This window comes from Botrytis deweyae, assembly GCF_014898535.1.
Source record: "Botrytis deweyae strain B1 chromosome Unknown BDEW_014, whole genome shotgun sequence".
Classification (NCBI taxonomy): Eukaryota; Fungi; Ascomycota; class Leotiomycetes; order Helotiales; family Sclerotiniaceae; genus Botrytis; species Botrytis deweyae.
In genome coordinates, this window is record NW_024066221.1 from 431,783 (window position 1) to 448,662 (window position 16,880).

At 39.3% G+C, this 16,880-nt stretch overlaps 5 protein-coding genes across 5 annotated transcripts; 3 read left to right on the forward strand and 2 right to left on the reverse strand.

Annotated features, from left to right (window-relative positions):
• Positions 1–80: 80 nt before the first annotated feature.
• EAE98_006564 (uncharacterized protein) lies at positions 81–1,010 on the forward strand (the record flags this gene model as incomplete). Its single annotated transcript, XM_038954187.1, has 4 exons — positions 81–93; positions 142–204; positions 261–365; positions 418–1,010. 4 exons carry the CDS (start codon positions 81–83, stop codon positions 1,008–1,010), a joined length of 774 nt encoding a protein of 257 aa, XP_038809432.1.
• A 994-nt stretch (positions 1,011–2,004) lies between these two features.
• On the reverse strand, positions 2,005–3,889 carry EAE98_006565 (uncharacterized protein; the record flags this gene model as incomplete). The annotated part of the gene is made up of 11 exons (XM_038954188.1): positions 2,005–2,373; positions 2,452–2,673; positions 2,730–2,828; positions 2,877–2,919; positions 2,983–3,056; positions 3,106–3,132; positions 3,187–3,192; positions 3,242–3,409; positions 3,465–3,541; positions 3,594–3,648; positions 3,707–3,889. The coding sequence occupies 11 exons, from the start codon at positions 3,887–3,889 to the stop codon at positions 2,005–2,007; spliced, it is 1,323 nt and encodes a 440-aa protein (XP_038809433.1).
• Positions 3,890–5,790: 1,901 nt separating this feature from the next.
• On the reverse strand, positions 5,791–7,046 carry EAE98_006566 (uncharacterized protein; the record flags this gene model as incomplete). Its single annotated transcript, XM_038954189.1, has 6 exons — positions 6,894–7,046; positions 6,763–6,846; positions 6,608–6,641; positions 6,423–6,552; positions 6,094–6,366; positions 5,791–6,042 (listed from the first exon to the last, which is right to left on the reverse strand). Exons 1-6 carry the CDS (start codon positions 6,919–6,921, stop codon positions 5,791–5,793), a joined length of 801 nt encoding a protein of 266 aa, XP_038809434.1. The 5' UTR covers positions 6,922–7,046.
• A 2,002-nt stretch (positions 7,047–9,048) lies between these two features.
• Positions 9,049–10,553, forward strand: EAE98_006567 (uncharacterized protein; the record flags this gene model as incomplete). Its single annotated transcript, XM_038954190.1, has 2 exons — positions 9,049–9,487; positions 9,565–10,553. 2 exons carry the CDS (start codon positions 9,049–9,051, stop codon positions 10,551–10,553), a joined length of 1,428 nt encoding a protein of 475 aa, XP_038809435.1.
• A 1,194-nt stretch (positions 10,554–11,747) lies between these two features.
• Positions 11,748–15,317, forward strand: EAE98_006568 (uncharacterized protein; the record flags this gene model as incomplete). Its single annotated transcript, XM_038954191.1, has 2 exons — positions 11,748–13,044; positions 14,878–15,317. The coding sequence occupies 2 exons, from the start codon at positions 11,748–11,750 to the stop codon at positions 15,315–15,317; spliced, it is 1,737 nt and encodes a 578-aa protein (XP_038809436.1).
• Between the last annotated feature and the right edge of the window lie 1,563 nt (positions 15,318–16,880).

Here is a 16,880-nt window from a genome sequence, read left to right on the forward strand (position 1 = left end):
CTTCAGTCAGCTGGATCTGTGAACTAACTTAATGAACTGAATTTTGACGATTGTTCCCTCCAGTAGTCTACGAGAGCAAGATGCCTCTCATTCGTAAGTACTGTCTACGAGTCTGAAGTCTTATAAACTAAATTTGAATAGGGGGTCTACCGCAATACAGACGGGCAGTAGGTTTCCTGGCACTTCCTGCTTTGTTGTTTTATTGTAAGTGGCATGAATCCCAACAACGTAATGATCTATACTCATATCAGATCTCCTAGTGCTTGCGGCAATTGCAGCTCTTCCGGGGGTACCGGGAATATTCATAGAGAATATCCAAACGGATCTAGGGACCGGCAGTCTTGAAGTCAGAGTTGGATACTTTGGTTAGTGTTCTTTCGGCATTTCATAGAAGGAAACCAAACTGACCACGAGAAGGTACATGTCTTCGACGGACTGGCTTCGAAGCTGATATAAAATTACAATGCACCACTACTTCCAAGGGATTTAGTGATATACTTATCGAAAGTTCCAATAGCACATCAAATGCCACTGAAAAACTTCTCGTTTTTGCATCAGGGATGCAACGTGATGTCTTTGTTGGATCTCCATCCTTTTTCCCTGGAGCTGGGCTCCTATTCCTAATTAGTGTTTTGCTTCTCATACCCCTCGAGATAACCACTCGATCACCTGCAAGACTTACGCCCAAAACCGTTCTCTTCCTGAACCACGCCATCATAATGCTTTTTTGGTTCACTGCAGCGTGGTCTTTTGCAGGCGCGTTATCGATTGTGGAAGTTGTAAGATCACAGCAAGAACTGTTGACTTTGGATGGGAGTAATAATATTACTGTTAAGGTTGGTGTGGTAGTGCAATTCCTGCAGTGGACTGCTTTCATTTTTACTTTCGTCTTTGCGAGCGGAGTTACGACTTTAAAAATGACGCATGAGCCGAGACTTCTCAATCCTGAAGAGATGGCGGCGAAAGCGGGACCGTTAGGTGGACAGGTGCAATGGCGTGAATCTGTTTGATAGAGAGCTGTGTTGTTGGGCTATGGCTTTATCCTGATGCTGGCAATACTAGTTTGCCTCAGCAACATGCTTGGATGAACGAATGTATGTAGGCACTTCATTTTGGAAAGCTCAGCTGTGCCTTCTCCATTAGAGCTTTAAAATTTTGCCATTTTTCGACATTTTACAGAAGGATCATCAAGCTACTGCACGCATCCACATTCCTTCTTCACAAAGACACTCACAATAATATCACACACACCATAAATATCCATCCCCATAACCATAGAAAAATGCATGGATTAATGAATTTCAAGTAAGATAACATCATTTTTAAACTAAAGCCTCTCTGCGCCATTCAAATGCAAATGCCAACGTATTTCCTGGTATCAAACCAAAAGTCTAGATACTCCTTCGCTATGCTGTGGTATGCTGTGTTCGAACTGTAGAGAATGAGTGACTGAGGGGCGAGACAAAAGAAAAGAGCTTGGTTGTTCGAAGTTTTCGAGAAATGAGTGTTGGTATCTTTAGATTGATAGAAAAAAAGAAGAAAGAGACTCGGGGGTATCAAGTATGAAAGAACAATGGAAATGAAAAGAGAAGAGAATTTGGCGAAAAATTCCAAAGCTACCTCTTCGAAAATGAAGATTCTTTGCCGATGAAGCGTCTTTTGACGTATTGATCATAAGTTTTAAAAAGACCCAAGAGGTATTTTAGAGCACACAACCCACCGCCAAAGACAAAAAGGTAGCAGTGAGCTCAGAACGCCAGACTCCATGGTATACCCTAAAATCCCTGCGAAACAAAACGTCGTAAATGTGAATTACATTCCCTCCACATTTTTTGGGACCTGAAAACGCTATAGATCACGACATCGTGTTGATATTGGTCAGAGACATGTTCTCCTTGTCCCAATAATGAAGTCTTGGGATATATCCATACCAACTGTGTCGAGAATATCCTGAATCCCGCTATATCGAGAGCACTCTTCCATGTTATACACACGCCCTATCCATCATCTTCGTTTCTGACTCGGCGAATTAGGCTCTGCTAGCATATCTTCCAAAGTCATAGATCTATGAGCAGAAGAATAAAGTTCCTCGTAAACATCAGGATTACTTGGTAACGGCGAGTCATCATGATGAGAAATCTTTGTTTCGACTCGTCCAGCGTTTCCTAATGGATTCATCGCCATTGGATTTTTAGGATCTGCAGGCTCGGAAGTTTGGACAATCTCAACGGTTTGTTCGGCGCATCCAAGCGAGTCGTGATTTCCTTTAGATCTGGAAATGGAGAGTAGTACGTTGGTATGGGGAACTTCTTTGCGTCTAGAATGGTTGGGAGATCTAGATGCGGTTCTGGCTGGTGCCGGTGAGGCTGGTAACTATTGAGAGCACGATGTGTTAGCTTTTTCAAGTCGAAGAGAGTTTAATTGGAACTGCGCTGAAAATCATATACATACAACGTAGGTGTGGGTTGACTGTTTCTCAGGCTCGGATTCAGGTCCTCCTCGAATCGCTTCCATGAAATCGATCTCTCTCGAGTCTTCAGCAGAGCAAAGCTCAATACCATCTGTATTTCTGGCCGATCTCATATCAGATCTAGTTACGAGGTGGCTGGATCCAGTACCAGCTTTGAGGCGTCGATAAAGGGCGTTGAGTATAGGAGCATTGGCAAAAAACGCCTGCAATGGATATGTTAAAATGTCCCTTTGTGTGATCATACGATCAAGGCACTTACCATCAGAAGACACTCCATGTTACCCCAGAAAAACCTATCGTCAATTTCTTGGGTTTTACTTTCCTGCAAGATAGTTCGTATGATAGATATTACAACAAGCTAGAGATCTCTTAGAATCGTATCAACTGCAATTGAACGATTACTTACGAATATACCAACGAGGAACACGGCTGATACTTTAAGCTTTGTACTAAAGAAGAGGTCAAAATGACGAGAAATTAAATTATATCAATCTTATGTAGATAGTACATACGCTGTCATCATCTGTGTTCGCCAAATCATTGGTAAAGGAATAATAATCAAAATGACATTAGTTACAATGATGGACTTGACAGTTGTTAGCTTGAGAAGAGGCACAGAAAGAGGATTTACTCACAATTGCCATGAACAGCAGTCCCGCTCTCTAATAAACATCAATACAGTGTCTTTTTAGAATCTCATTGTATTAAGTACTTACTCCTTCCTAAGGAAAACTGTCAGCAAAATCCCCAATAGCATTTCGGGATACTCACTGCACATTTTTGATGGGGGTTTGTCAACTTCCAATTCAGATTAAATGGGCGGCATTGAAACATCCACGTTAAGATAGTAGTTGTCCAGGTCGCAGCAATCAACCAGGAAGTGAAGTTCACATATCTCTGTTCCGGCTGCCGAGTTGTCAAACGGTGATAGTAAAGTAACTGCCAAGCTTGTCAGAACATATATCTCGAACAAGTGCGTATATTTGCAGCGTACAATGCAAGCTTTCAGAGACCAAATGTAAGATAGATAGGCAATACGTCCGAACATGATGTATTTTGAGTCAAACTCCGCTGTTTCGATGTTAGATGGCATTATCAATTATGGGGGATGATTGGCTTTTACTTTCTTCGATAGTTTCAGCATCTGAGTGGGCATGTTTTCCTGATCCGGTGGCGAGCTGTGATGGTAAGTGTTAGCAATGTGGAAATTTTTGGAACAAACAAGAAGCAACATACAAGAACAGGGAATGTAGAAGCAAAACCTCCCATGAGGAAGAAAGCACCTATCATGAGCCAGTCATCAAGGTAGATCTTCTCATGCTTGATTCGCCTTAAGCAGAATCTGGCACAGGTTAACAAGAGCACTATAGCGGTGACTGCATAAGCTGTCTGAGCAACCTGCTCAGTGTTTTCAATCATTTTTTCTGGCCAGGATAAAGGTCGAAATCAAATTCCAAGGAGAGTGTAAGAACACAAAAGTAAACTGTATAGAATGGACAGAATTACAAGCCAGGTCACTTGTAATCGAGAGCTTGACGGCACTGTGCAGTGACCAAGCTCAAATTGAAGAATATCAAGAGATGATCGCCTCGTGGTTTCTATATTTTCTGTACTTGTAAAATTTGAGGTGGGCAATGCTTGGGTGATCTTAAAATGCAGTGAATTTCTTCTGGCTAGGAATTCAATGATAGAGGAATATCCGACGATAGTCTTTGAACCAATACAATATCCTGCCTGAGGGCCTAGTCAAAGATGTTAATGACTTTATCACCATAGCCTCAGTATTATCAAAAGAAGGTTTTTGATAAATAATCCTATGTCTATCAGAGCCACGGATGAATTATGAGATGAGAAATTGTCCTTGCAAACTCCCTGACTTGAAGTCTGTGTATTCACTTGTATACATTATATTTATCTGGAGCTCATATTTTACCAAAGCCAATCTCAGCCACTCTTGATGTACTTTTATCGCGAATGAAATAATACTCAAATGTGAATACCAATGGCAATATCTCTCCAGCAAGTATTGAGCAGTCACTTGTGTATAGCTATGCAGAAAACTTAAATTGCTAGTGCTCAACAAAGAAAATAGTCATGAACTTCCTTTCCTTCCCTTCCCTTAAGTAAGGTACATCCAATGGCAATCTATAATTACGAGTAGATCTAGTATCTCATACTAAGGGAGAAGTTTTCCTCTGTCCAGCAGGATAGAATGCTGTTCATCCGTTGAGAATTTTAGCACAGTCGGCTACTTGTAGAAGCACAACTAAAAGCATGACACAGTGTAGTTGTATTCCACACTGTGATAGTCTGGACTTCCAAGAATTATAGGAGATATCTGCGTATGATATGAATACAATCCTATATAAGTTTAAAAGTGTTAGAAACCGTAGGTCTTTCATCTCAAGACATACTTGAGTCCCTATTTAATAATTACCTAGCTTTGGATTTCACATGATTTCAGATAGCATTATGTCAATTCTAACGCTGCGGAATTATACGGAGCCTGAGTCAGAAGCCGTCATTATTATGTCCTGGCAAGAGCCCGTTCAGAAAGATTTGATAGAAATACCAGGCAATTGATGAATAATCTATTGATTGAACGAATCAAGCAACTGCGGTGGTTTCCGTAACCCCAACCCACGATGATCGCTTAAATTATGAATCCTTGTTAAGGTTAGCGCTGTACGAATTTTCTAAATAAATACAGTAGTAGCTCCGAATCACGTATGAAACAGGGGCATCAAGCTTCATAAATAAAGGTCTGTACCGAAAGATGGAATAAACCTTGACGCTCTTCCTTCTCCAGATACTCTTCATTCTCCTAACACCTCAATACCAATTAGCACTTCCCTAGGAGATGCTCCGACGACTAAACAACATCGCCGCGACGGAAAGTCGGGACGCATCACAAAGCCTACTGGAGCCACGACAATATCGGTAGGGTTCGGGGTGTCGACGGCAGTACCACAACAAGTACTAGTCAGAATCACTTCGAGACAATTGCAATCAATTTGGTTTGAATACGTTATCAAAGATCCGCTCTCCAAAATCTCGTGTAAGTTACATGTAGTTTCAATCCGAGTCTAACAACGAACCGTTGCCGATGATCCTGAAATCGACTCGCAACCCCGAACTCTGCTAAAATTCCACTTTCGTGGAGAAAGAATTATCATAGTGTTACTTCTTGGTAGCATACTTGACCGCCAGGTGAACCATCGCGAAGCTTCTTTGTCCACGAGCTCGTAATCGTAATTTACCTGTGCTAACATGATCTTCATAACGGCCGCTGCATAATATCGCCCAGGACTCGATGAAGGTTAGCCTTTCGTCAAGAAATTGGCATGAGTTGGTCGAGCATATCGATTAATCTGTGGAAATTCTGGGCCAGGAAGAAGCACTAGATTGACGAATCGAAATCCTCGAGATTGAAGCGGTTCGGGGTATTCTTTTGGGTCCTGCATCATGGCTTGAACCGGAGTACAAGCCCAATCTCCAATCTCAACTCTTGTTCCATCTGAGAGGGTAAATGGTTGTAGAGCATGTCTCCTGGTGCTCACTTTGAGAAGGGGCTAGCCTTTATCTGTTTCTAGCAAGATGAGCTTGGACTCAATGGATTCGACGGTTGTTAGACGAGCTAATTCTTTGATAAAGCTATCAAGAGGCAAGCCCTGGGCCGTTTGTTCAAACAGAGCATATCCGGGCCCTTCAATTTCTTCCCGTAATGGATCCACATATTCTGGGTGCAGGCATAAGTCGTGGATGGCAAAACTTATGGTTGTGGAAAGTGCATGGGCAGATCCAAACCAAATCGCCATTAACTCATGAACAATTCGTTGTCCTGTCCATGGATTCTTCTTTGGTACCGTCTCCATGATCCATTGGATACAGTCGTGCTATTTGTTGCATCTTTAGCTCCAGCTTTCGTTGTGTTGTTGTGATTTGTACCTACATGCCTGGGGATGGTTTGCCCCATTTTTTCCAAATGTTTTTCGAGCAATCGTTGCTCCGCGACTGGTAGCAAAGTATCAAAAATCGTTCGATGAGACGATAGCATCTCGGCTAGAAGTTGTTCTATAGGTCTGCCAACTCATCAGATTTGACTGCTCTTAAGGTAACAGAGGAGTGAATACTTACCGAGCTAACCAACTCGGTAAAAGACGCGCAGTTTCTGCGGTCATCAATGTATCCTCGATGAAGCTCAGGGCAGATTTCATGAATTTTTATTTCCAGCTATTATACGTACTTGTCAGTCATTTTGAGTAGTCAATTGAGCTATCACAAAAACTTACCCAACTCTTCGCCGAAAAATGCTAGGGAATTAGCGAGCACTGTCAGTTGCACAATCATCGGGTATAAAGGCGAGTGCCTGGATCCTGGGGTCCGGTTAGTAATTTTCAAATTAAGTTTCTCTACCACTTACCATTCACAATCTTGTGTGCGTCGCGCATCTTGGAAAAGTTATTTGCGGTGACAATCCGGAGGCTAGGGAGTATGGATGGTAGGTTGTTGGTCAAAAGTGTACGGAGAGCTTAAATGAAGACAACACCTTCAGTTCCTCTTCGATCAAACTAATTGAACCCAGACATCGTGTATTTGGGCTGAAGCATCTAAAAAGTATTAGTTTGCGGTCTCGCTTTGGCTGAAAATTAATTATATTACCTGTTTTGATGCTGCTTGAAGTGATAACAGTGACACTGTATCTAGAGCATTGTTTAGCTCGCCAATGTGTTTCTGTGATGAAACAAAGACATTTCTGTTTTCGGGAACCAAAATTTTAAAAGGCTCGCCATTTGCCTGATCAAGCGGTCAGTTTATCTCGCCTAGTATATAGATAATTCCCAGTCTCTACCTTATTGTAGGCTGTCTGGATGATGAGAGGTCCGGAGAACAAATATAACCACGCTTTCAGCCGTCTTTTAAAACATCATAAGGATGGAGAATTGTAGAAAGAGTGCTGAGAGATTCGGAACCTTCCGAGTTCTGCTTCCACCTTTGGAAAAGGGTGGCCAGAGTCACTGCAACTACGAAAATAGTGGCAACTTGAGAGAAGAACATCTCAAATAATGTGTTTAGTCAAATTTTTCAAGTTCTAGGGGGGTTGCCGAAGTTACATACGCAACTAAATAAATTTTTTCGTTGAAAAGGGCAGTCGTATGACTGATGATAATTAATGTACGGTTTTCTGCTGTAGCCGTTAGGAAAGCAACAAATTCAAATACAGAGTCAAGGAAATATTACATTACAATATATCTTACTACGGTATGTTCGTATAAATTGAGTAAACTTTAGAATCTACAAGTGTAGATTACGGATATTTTTCATGGGGGAATATAAAGGAAGGCAAGGCCCAATAACGGTGCTTATTCAGAAATATACGCACAAGAAAACACACTTTTCCCTTTTTGTTCTATAACTTTTGAATGGACGAATCAAAAGTAGATGAAAACCCCATGAAGTTTTGATGAAGTTTAGGTTTCACTTCCGACTACCCAGAGCTACCACAAAGGAGAAACTGTCTTTGGTGTTTTCTTGTCGTTGAATTTAGATGATACACCGAAATGCTTCCGGAGCGTCACATCTTCTGTAGAATACTTAGGAAACTTCACTCTGAGGTGAACTCTATAAAAGATGTCTGCCGGTAATGCGAGATCGATATTGTGGATTTTATTACGCGCCCGGAAAAACGAATGGTGCAGCTTCTTGTCCTAGCGAACCGAGATGTAGTATGTACAGTACTGTCATTTTTTTATATAAATAAAAACAACAGCGTAAAAACAATGTTGCAACTCTGACTAAATTGTGAAACCAAAAACTTATGCAACACCCGGTCAAAAGCATCTTCTGAGTATTTGTTGTGAACTCAGTATCTAGACGAGGGATTCCGTAGACGCAACTTCGCAGGATCACTAGTAGTCGGCCCCTAGATAGACCGGCTATTGCCTAGCATATTATATTGAACCGGTTGCTTCTGCATGAAATCCCCAGAATAAACGCAAGGCGGCATTGAAATGGCTGTATGAAGAGTCGGCTTACAACAGGGCTGCGAGGGCACCCCACCATCTCAATCCATCACGGTAAAGAAACTCCGGAAGCTGCTGTTTGCCGTAAAGGAACGCCGAGTACAACTTCATGTGCCTCTTGCACCCCAACTGTGCCTCTTGAAATTTTTGTTGGGATGACCGGTAAATGGATCGGAAACAGTAAAAACACCGAGACTTGCATCCGACATCCTTGATTTTTAATCCTGTGGCTTCTGCAAAAGTACGGCGAAGATCCGGGGAAAACTGGTACTAGGTATTTACTCTACTATTTGGGACAGAGCTTCATAGTGAGTGCGTAATATATTATTTACTATTACACGTATACCAACTGATACCAACAGTTCATTTTGTCTGAGTCCCATAGGCTTGCATCCAATGACAAGACCCACAGGCACACATTTAAGCGACATAGTTTCTTACCATACAAACGCGAAGTCGAAACTTATTTAAAATGAAAGTCTCTTTGTGTGGTCATCTGTTACTCTCTCCAGCTGTTTTCTACAACTTGCAACTTCACCTTACTGGCCTATCATCATGAACTGTTCGGTGTTTTCGATCAATTTACCGGGACAGGTGTTCCTCCCAGGAAGCGTGCAATACGCGGCAAGCAAAGCCTCGTACTTTGCAGCCTTTGAGAACGAGCTTTCCCCGGCACGCTTCATTCAGCCAAACAGCACCGCAGAAGTTGCAGAAGTCATCAAACAGTCTCAGTCGGATAGATCGGTCAGCACTGCTAAGCTTGCTATCCGAAGTGGTGGGCATACCCCATGGGCTGGCTCGGGAAACATCCAAAGTGGGATTACGATTGAGTTGTCAAGATTGATTGAAGTCACATTAAACTCAAAGACGAACATTGTCTCCGTCGGTGTGGGTAACTCATGGGGTAACGTCTACAAATTTCTTAGTGACAAGGGACTTGCTATTGTCGGTGGAAGAGTATCTACTGTTGGTGTCGGTGGGTTAACTTTAGGCGGTTAGTTAAATGCATAAGCCACATGCAACACTCCCCCCCTTCTCTTTCTAGGTATACGTATATCTAATCATTGCTAGGTGGCCTGTCGTTTTTCTCTGCAGAAACAGGATTCGTGTGTGATAATGTGGTGAACTTCGAAGTTGTCCTAGCATCTGGGGAAATAGTTCAAGCCAATGCAACTTCCCATCCTGACCTTTTTATTGCTTTGAAAGGTGGATCCAACAACTTTGGTGTTGTGACAAAGATTGACTTTCCGACATTCGAGCAGGGCCAAATGTGGGGCGGTTCTATTTTCTTCGAAAAATCTGCATACCCTTCGCTCATCCAATCCTTTTATAATTTTGCTACCAATACTACGCCAGATTTGAAGGCACATGTGATTGTGTCAAGTGCCTGGATTGGAGGCGGAACAGGAGAGTTGGCCACGGCAAATCTTTACCATACAACCCCCATTGCCGACCCTCCATCATTGAAGCCTTTTGCAGAAGCTCAGCCACAGCTCCAGAGTACTCTACGCAACGACTCGTTGCTTGGATTCACAGAAGAGCAGTCCACCTATGCTAAGAACGGCGATCGACAATGGTTCTTCACCACAAGCTTCCGGCTTGACGAGCAACTTATGCTCGACATTCATCAACTATGGCTAGATGCAGTCTCAGGCATGAATCAGACAGGCCTTTCAATTGCTCTTGTATACCAGCCCGTCATCAAAAGCCTCATATCCAATTCATTGAAAGCCGGTGTCAATTCCCTCGGCTTAAATGTATCCGATGGACCTTTTGTTGTTTGCCTTCTGGACGCTGTATTTATAGACTCGACTCTCGATGATACAATCTCCGCCGCAATGCTTAGATTAGTTGGGGACATTGATGCATTGGCTGCCAAACGAAACTTGAGTTCTGAGTACAAATTTCTCAATTATGCGTTCAATAGCCAGAGTGTGATTGAGGGTTATGGAAAGCAAAGTATCGCCAGATTGAAGAGTACAAGTGAATTGTACGACCCAACACAATTCTTTCAGGAAAGGGTTCCAGGTGGTTTCAAGCTCACTAGTGTAGATTGTTAAGATTGGAAATATGTCTGTGAACAACGTGTTTCTGGGAGGATAAATATTTATTTCAACACAAGTTGTTTCTCTGTGCCATCTGATAAGAATCTTGATATTGGAAAAACCCAACAAAATACTCATCTATATCCTCGTTTGCAAACCTAGTCTCGACTGATTTTTGGAAGCGTGATTTGAGGTTTAGCCTGCTTGATTTGCTTAATCTCGGTTCGTCTTTGCCCTGTAAAGATAATTTCTTAGCTTCAAGATTAAGGACATTTGGTCCTCATATTTAATATCTTACTCATTTCGACTAAGACCTTAGCTGATTCTTGACACGTTAGAGCTCACCGGCTCTAGACGTCCTATATAGTCTTAGACTAATACATAACGTAAATGGAATAATCAATCAATCAATCAATCAATAGCTGATTCTTATCATTTTGAGCGTAGAATACCTGTATAAAATGATAGAATTTAGGATCTAGATTCCTAATGAATTATCCTCATAGAAACAATTTGAAGACACTATACTAAAAAGTATATTGAGACCGAAGAATCTATCAACAGATCTGTTTTTTCATGTTTTTAGAAGTTTATATATAATAAAGATATATATTGCAAGTGATTAAAGACATTTTAAAGACATTAATTCACCCAATTAGGCATAGTCAATAAATTTGAAGATTTTATAAAAGGGATATTTCCAGAAAGAGGCTAGGTAGATCTGGGGGGGGGGGCTAACTTGCTTTATTTACTTGTTTTAAACTCGTAAGACTTAGCGAGATTCACTAATTAATTAGAAAGGAGTATCGTAGAGTTCGAAATGTTAATTATTACTAGTCTACTATTATATTTGACTAGTTACTCTATTGGGGATTCGACTGAAATTAGAGAGATTATCACTAGTAATCTCCTAATCGAGTAACAGTAAAATAAAGCGTGCAGAATGCCTTTATTAATTACTAGGTAGTTGTTGGTAATCTTACAACCACTAATGCATATCACCCTCTGAAGTCTAAAAGTTATAGGGGGTGGACACCATCGGTGCAGAACTACGGCACACTACATCCGTACACAACATAGCCGAATAGCTACTGCCCCCGTACACTAGGTACTGTGCCGTTCGGCTTGGGGTCTGTCTTCTCAATCCATTCTTTCTGATCATTTTATTTCCGTTTCCGCGATTATGATTTTTGAGCATCAATATCTACGATGTCCAGATTCCCAGAAACGAAAGAAGCTATTGCTGAGGTCCCTTCAACAATAGAAACATCTCGCAACGGTACTACCAATGAGAACTCGAATACACTATTAACAACTCACTCCTGGCGATTTTGGTTCATCTTCTTAGCGCTATGCCTCATCTCTTTTGTATGTAGTATAGATGCAACTATTGTTGTGACAGCGCTGCCCACAATTACGAGAGAAATTGGAGGTGAAGAGCGATACATATGGATCGCCAATTCATTCGTTTTTGCGTCAACTGCACCTCAACCTCTCTTCGCTCAGATTTCCAATATTCTGGGAAGACGCAATCCATTTATTTTCGCTATTTGCCTCTTTGCTCTTGGAAGCGGTCTTTCTGGCGGTGCCGCAACTCCAGCTATGCTCATTGCCGGACGAACAACACAAGGAGTTGGCGCAGGGGGCTGTTATGTACTTCTTGATGTTGTACTTTGCGACATAGTGCCTCTCCGCCAAAGAGGCAAGTATCTTGGTATCATGCTCGGGACTTCAGCGATTGGGGTAACGATAGGACCTCTCATAGGTGGAGCTTTTGCCCAAGCCAGTTGGCGTTGGATATTCTACCTGAATCTACCCTTTTCGGGCCTCTCTTTAGCTTTCGTTTTCGGTTTACTAAACATGCGTTGGAATCGGAGCCCATCATGGAAGCATGCTCTGAAACGAGTTGACTTTCTTGGTAACGCAATTCTCATCCCATCGATCGTGGCGGTCATGTTTGGTCTAACATTTGGCGGTATTCATTACCCGTGGAACTCCTACAACATCATTGTTCCGCTTGTCTTAGGTCTCGCCGGATGGATTCTCTTTCATCTTTACCAGGCATCATCATTTTGCAAGGAGCCTAGTGTCCCTCCGCGTATACTCAGCAATCGAACGTCCGTCGTTGGCTACTTTCTTGTATCTGTAACTGGTCTTTTGCTGGAATCGATCGGGTTTTTCATGCCAGTATACTTTCAAGCTGTATTCGGATCAAGCCCTTTAAAGTCTGGTATCCAACTGCTTCCCACCACAATCACCGTTGTCCCTTTCGGGATTGCTGCGGGGATTATTATGTCGAAGACCGGCTTGTATCGTCCTTTGCACTGGGTCGGTATGGGCCTCGCTAGCATTGGTGCTGGACTCCTCTCAACTCTGACAATGAACTCAAATAAAGCGTCATGGATCTGTTTTCAGATGATCATGGCAAGCGGCGCTGGTATGATTGCTGCATTAACATTACCTCCTATACTCGCCGCATTACCAGAATCAGACGTTGCGACTGCCAGTGGAATTTACTCTTTCTTACGATCATTTAAATACATAAGTCGGGTACCCCACTTTCAGGCCACTTCTCTTTTAGGCCACCTTAAAAAAGCTTATTGCAAGAAGAAACCTCTCTTATTTATTCTTTAATAATTTCACAATACTTAAATTAATTAATTTAAAATTTTGATATATTATTATTTATATTATATCTAAAATATATATTAAAGTTAATATTAATTTAGTTTTATATATAATAATGAATGGGTATTCAATTCAATAAGCCGCTTTGAATTATAGGATTTCGAAGATTATTTTTCAAAACTATATAAATGATTATCTATCTTATAAAAAAGGTATATAATATATATAAAAAATAATCCCGATGTAAAAGAAACAATTGGCAGATTGGATATTAATTCAAAAATCTTTAAATACTAATTCTATATATTAGTAAATTCGGAAAATTAAAAAATGCCTCCTTAATATTAAAAAAGATAATTCTATATTTAAAAAACAATAAATTATAAACTTTTTTTTTTAAAGAAATCCAGAAATTAGAATTAAAAAATAAATTAGAATTAATTCAGTATATATCAAAAATATAACTATTAATATTATTAATTAATAATTCCCAAAATTGAATTTACCCTTAATTTATTATATTAAATCTCAATATCAATATAATATAAATAAAGTAAGTATACAAAAAGGCTAGGGATTAAATAAATTAGTTCTAAAAAACTCAAAATATTATTTTATTTAGAAAAAGAAGTCTAATTCTAAAATTTGAATGTTACTTATAAAATACATTTCAATTATAAAAAAAGCTTTTAATTCCCTTATTATATTAAAAGAAAAATCAATATAATAATAATAGTTTTTAATTGATTTAAAGTTCTATAAAGAGTAGTATTTCATTATTATAAATAATAAATAAACTAAAAATAACATTACCCTAAAATAATTTAAAAAGGTCTTTATATCTCAAATAGTCTTTTCCTTATTAAATAAGCTAAGACTCTTTATATTAAATAAATATAAAAATTATAAAACTATTGAATTTATATATAAATACTTTAAATATAATATATACCTTTTATTTCTTTTATTATATATTATATATCCTATAGCCTTTTGATTTATTTATATTCTTATTTCTCAAAAAAATATATAAATATTATTTTAATAAATTAATCTCTTTATTAGATTCTAAAACAATTAAAAAAACTAATTTCTTTATATACTATTAGAAAATATAATTAAATAGTTTAATAAAATATAATATATTATTTAAATAAAAAGCTTTAGATTTATAATCTCTAAATTATATTAAATCTATTATATTTAAATTATTATTTAAGAATAATAATAAGAAAATTATAAATCAGAATTTATATTTTGATAATGATTTTATATATCAATAAAATAAGAAATCTATAATTTCAATTTTTAAAATACCTCAAAAAGCTAATGATTTAAGATTATATTCATATATATTCCTTTAGAATAAAAAAACCAATCTTTATACTCACCATCAGCTTTTTAAAAAGATTATTAAGAAATTCAATATTAAGAATTATGAAATTCTACAATCTGAATATTGAATAAAGTAATTAGAATATCAATTGAAACAAATTATTTTTAAAAAGAAATGTAAAATAAAAACTAATTTAAATTCGAAATTTTCTAAGATTAAAAAGATTAGAAAGGTACAAATTGTAATGGAAAATTGTGAAATTAATATAAGAGATATTAATAATAATAATGAAAGTATAGCCTCAAGTATTTATTATAATACTGAGTAATTATTAAATAAATGATATTTTAAAACTATATAATATGAATTTTTAAGGTGGCCTAAAAGAGGGGTGGCCCGAAAGTGGGGTAACCGACTTATGGGGCGTAACAGTTCCTTCGATCGTATTCAACGGCCAATTTCAAAAATACGCACATCAGATTGGCGACGCAAAAATCCAAGCGCAGCTAGCGAATGGTGCGGCATATGCGTACGCGAGCGGAGGTTACATTGCGACATTGCCTCCAGGAGTAAAAGAGAGGGTGATCGGGGTATATATTGATGCGTTAAAGACAGTGTGGCAGGTTAGCATTGCTTTCGCGTGCATCGGATTTTTGAGTGTTTTTGCAGAAAAGCACCTGGAATTGAGGAAGGAGCTTGATACTGAGTATGGTATAGATGAAGGACCGAAGAATAACAAGATCGGGGATTCAGAGGAGGACAGAGTTGATACAGTGCCACCGGTAGCCTTGAAATCGGCGCAGTCAGAGATGTAGATTGAAATGCTTTTGCTGAGCAAAGTCTCTAAATTTTAATACAGTACCCGCCAGCCATTGGAAACCATGACGGTTCGCGTTGGTTCCATGGTCTCCTTATATAGCTGAGTTTCCCATGAACTACTGTATACAATGATTTCTAGTAGAAGTTGAAAATACTCTACATCATGCATGCGTTCATAAAACTTTCCAGGTGATGTTACTGACCCGTTCTTGTTTTGCTATTATCCAATGTATTTGAGATGTTATTCCCTTGATATCGATTAAAATCAAAATAAACTCAAACTTCACTATTATCGATCATCCGTATCAATTACACGTCTCACAATTTGCTTATAAATATTTACATAGTGAGTGGCTTCAAATTCCCAGTTTGAAGCACCCCATACTATCCAATTAAATTCAATCCTGGCATACATTGGATTGATGTTGATCTTGAAACCCAGAAAACCCACCCCACGATTTTCAACTGAGCCCCAATTCAACGATTTCACTCCGCTCGAAATTTTCTATCGTTTAGAGTTCTTCTCACACATTCCTCAACAGGCTCACAACACTAAATGGAAGCGGCTCGTCTTTAGCGCCCCCTTTGATTCCCACCAATTGCGGATACATCCATGCAGGCACTGACCAGACTTGGAATAAAAATACCCAGACATATGTACCCGAATACGTTCCTCAATTTCTCACTTCGCAAAATGCCGAATTTAGATGAAAATTCCTTCACTATATCCTCAAGCACAATCCCAAAATAGATGGTGACTTACAAAAATAAAATCTTTCCCGAGGTATCTGGAACTGAGAGTTCCCAAACACGTCTCATACTTGCAAGTGCTTCCGACTGTGTGCATAGATAGATACCGGATGCCATATCAAGTATGTCAAAATTCTCTCCGAGGTGGATAGGTAGTCATTTAGCCTGAGATTGAATTGTAGTTTCTATTAACCCCATTCCAAAAATCCATATAGTATGCGTTAGAAGTATCGTAAGAGAGTTGTAGTGGCCAACAAACAATGAGAGGGTGTCATACTTACATTTAACCGGCATATGTATCTGGTGAATAGAGACCACTGCATTTTTGCTACCTACTGATCTATTGAGGGCTGCATTCGCTACCAATCCACTAGAAACTAGAGATCAGTCCGAGCTCAACGTAGTTACCGAGCAAAAGCACGAAATAGAAATTGCCAACAGTTGGAATCGAGAACCTACCCTATGATACCTTGGGATAGATGTGCCATATATTGACATTGTCAGCGGTACTGTGCAGCGCAAGGTATTCAAAAGAAGTTTGACTACAGCAGATAAACAGGGATCCGAGAATTTGACAGAGGCGCAGCAAATTACTTCCTCAGAGACTAAGAAAGTATCACTATATCTCTAAGAGACTGCCATTCTTAGCAACCTTCAGGTACGAGGGAAAAAATGGAGAACGTTTTTATACCATTGCAAGCCATTGAAGGCAATCTGCTTACTTTGATAGCTTGCTTTCTGCTTTTAATTTCTTGGAGAGTCTATCGATTTACGATTACTCCATGGCTACATCCAGAGAATCCTAAAGA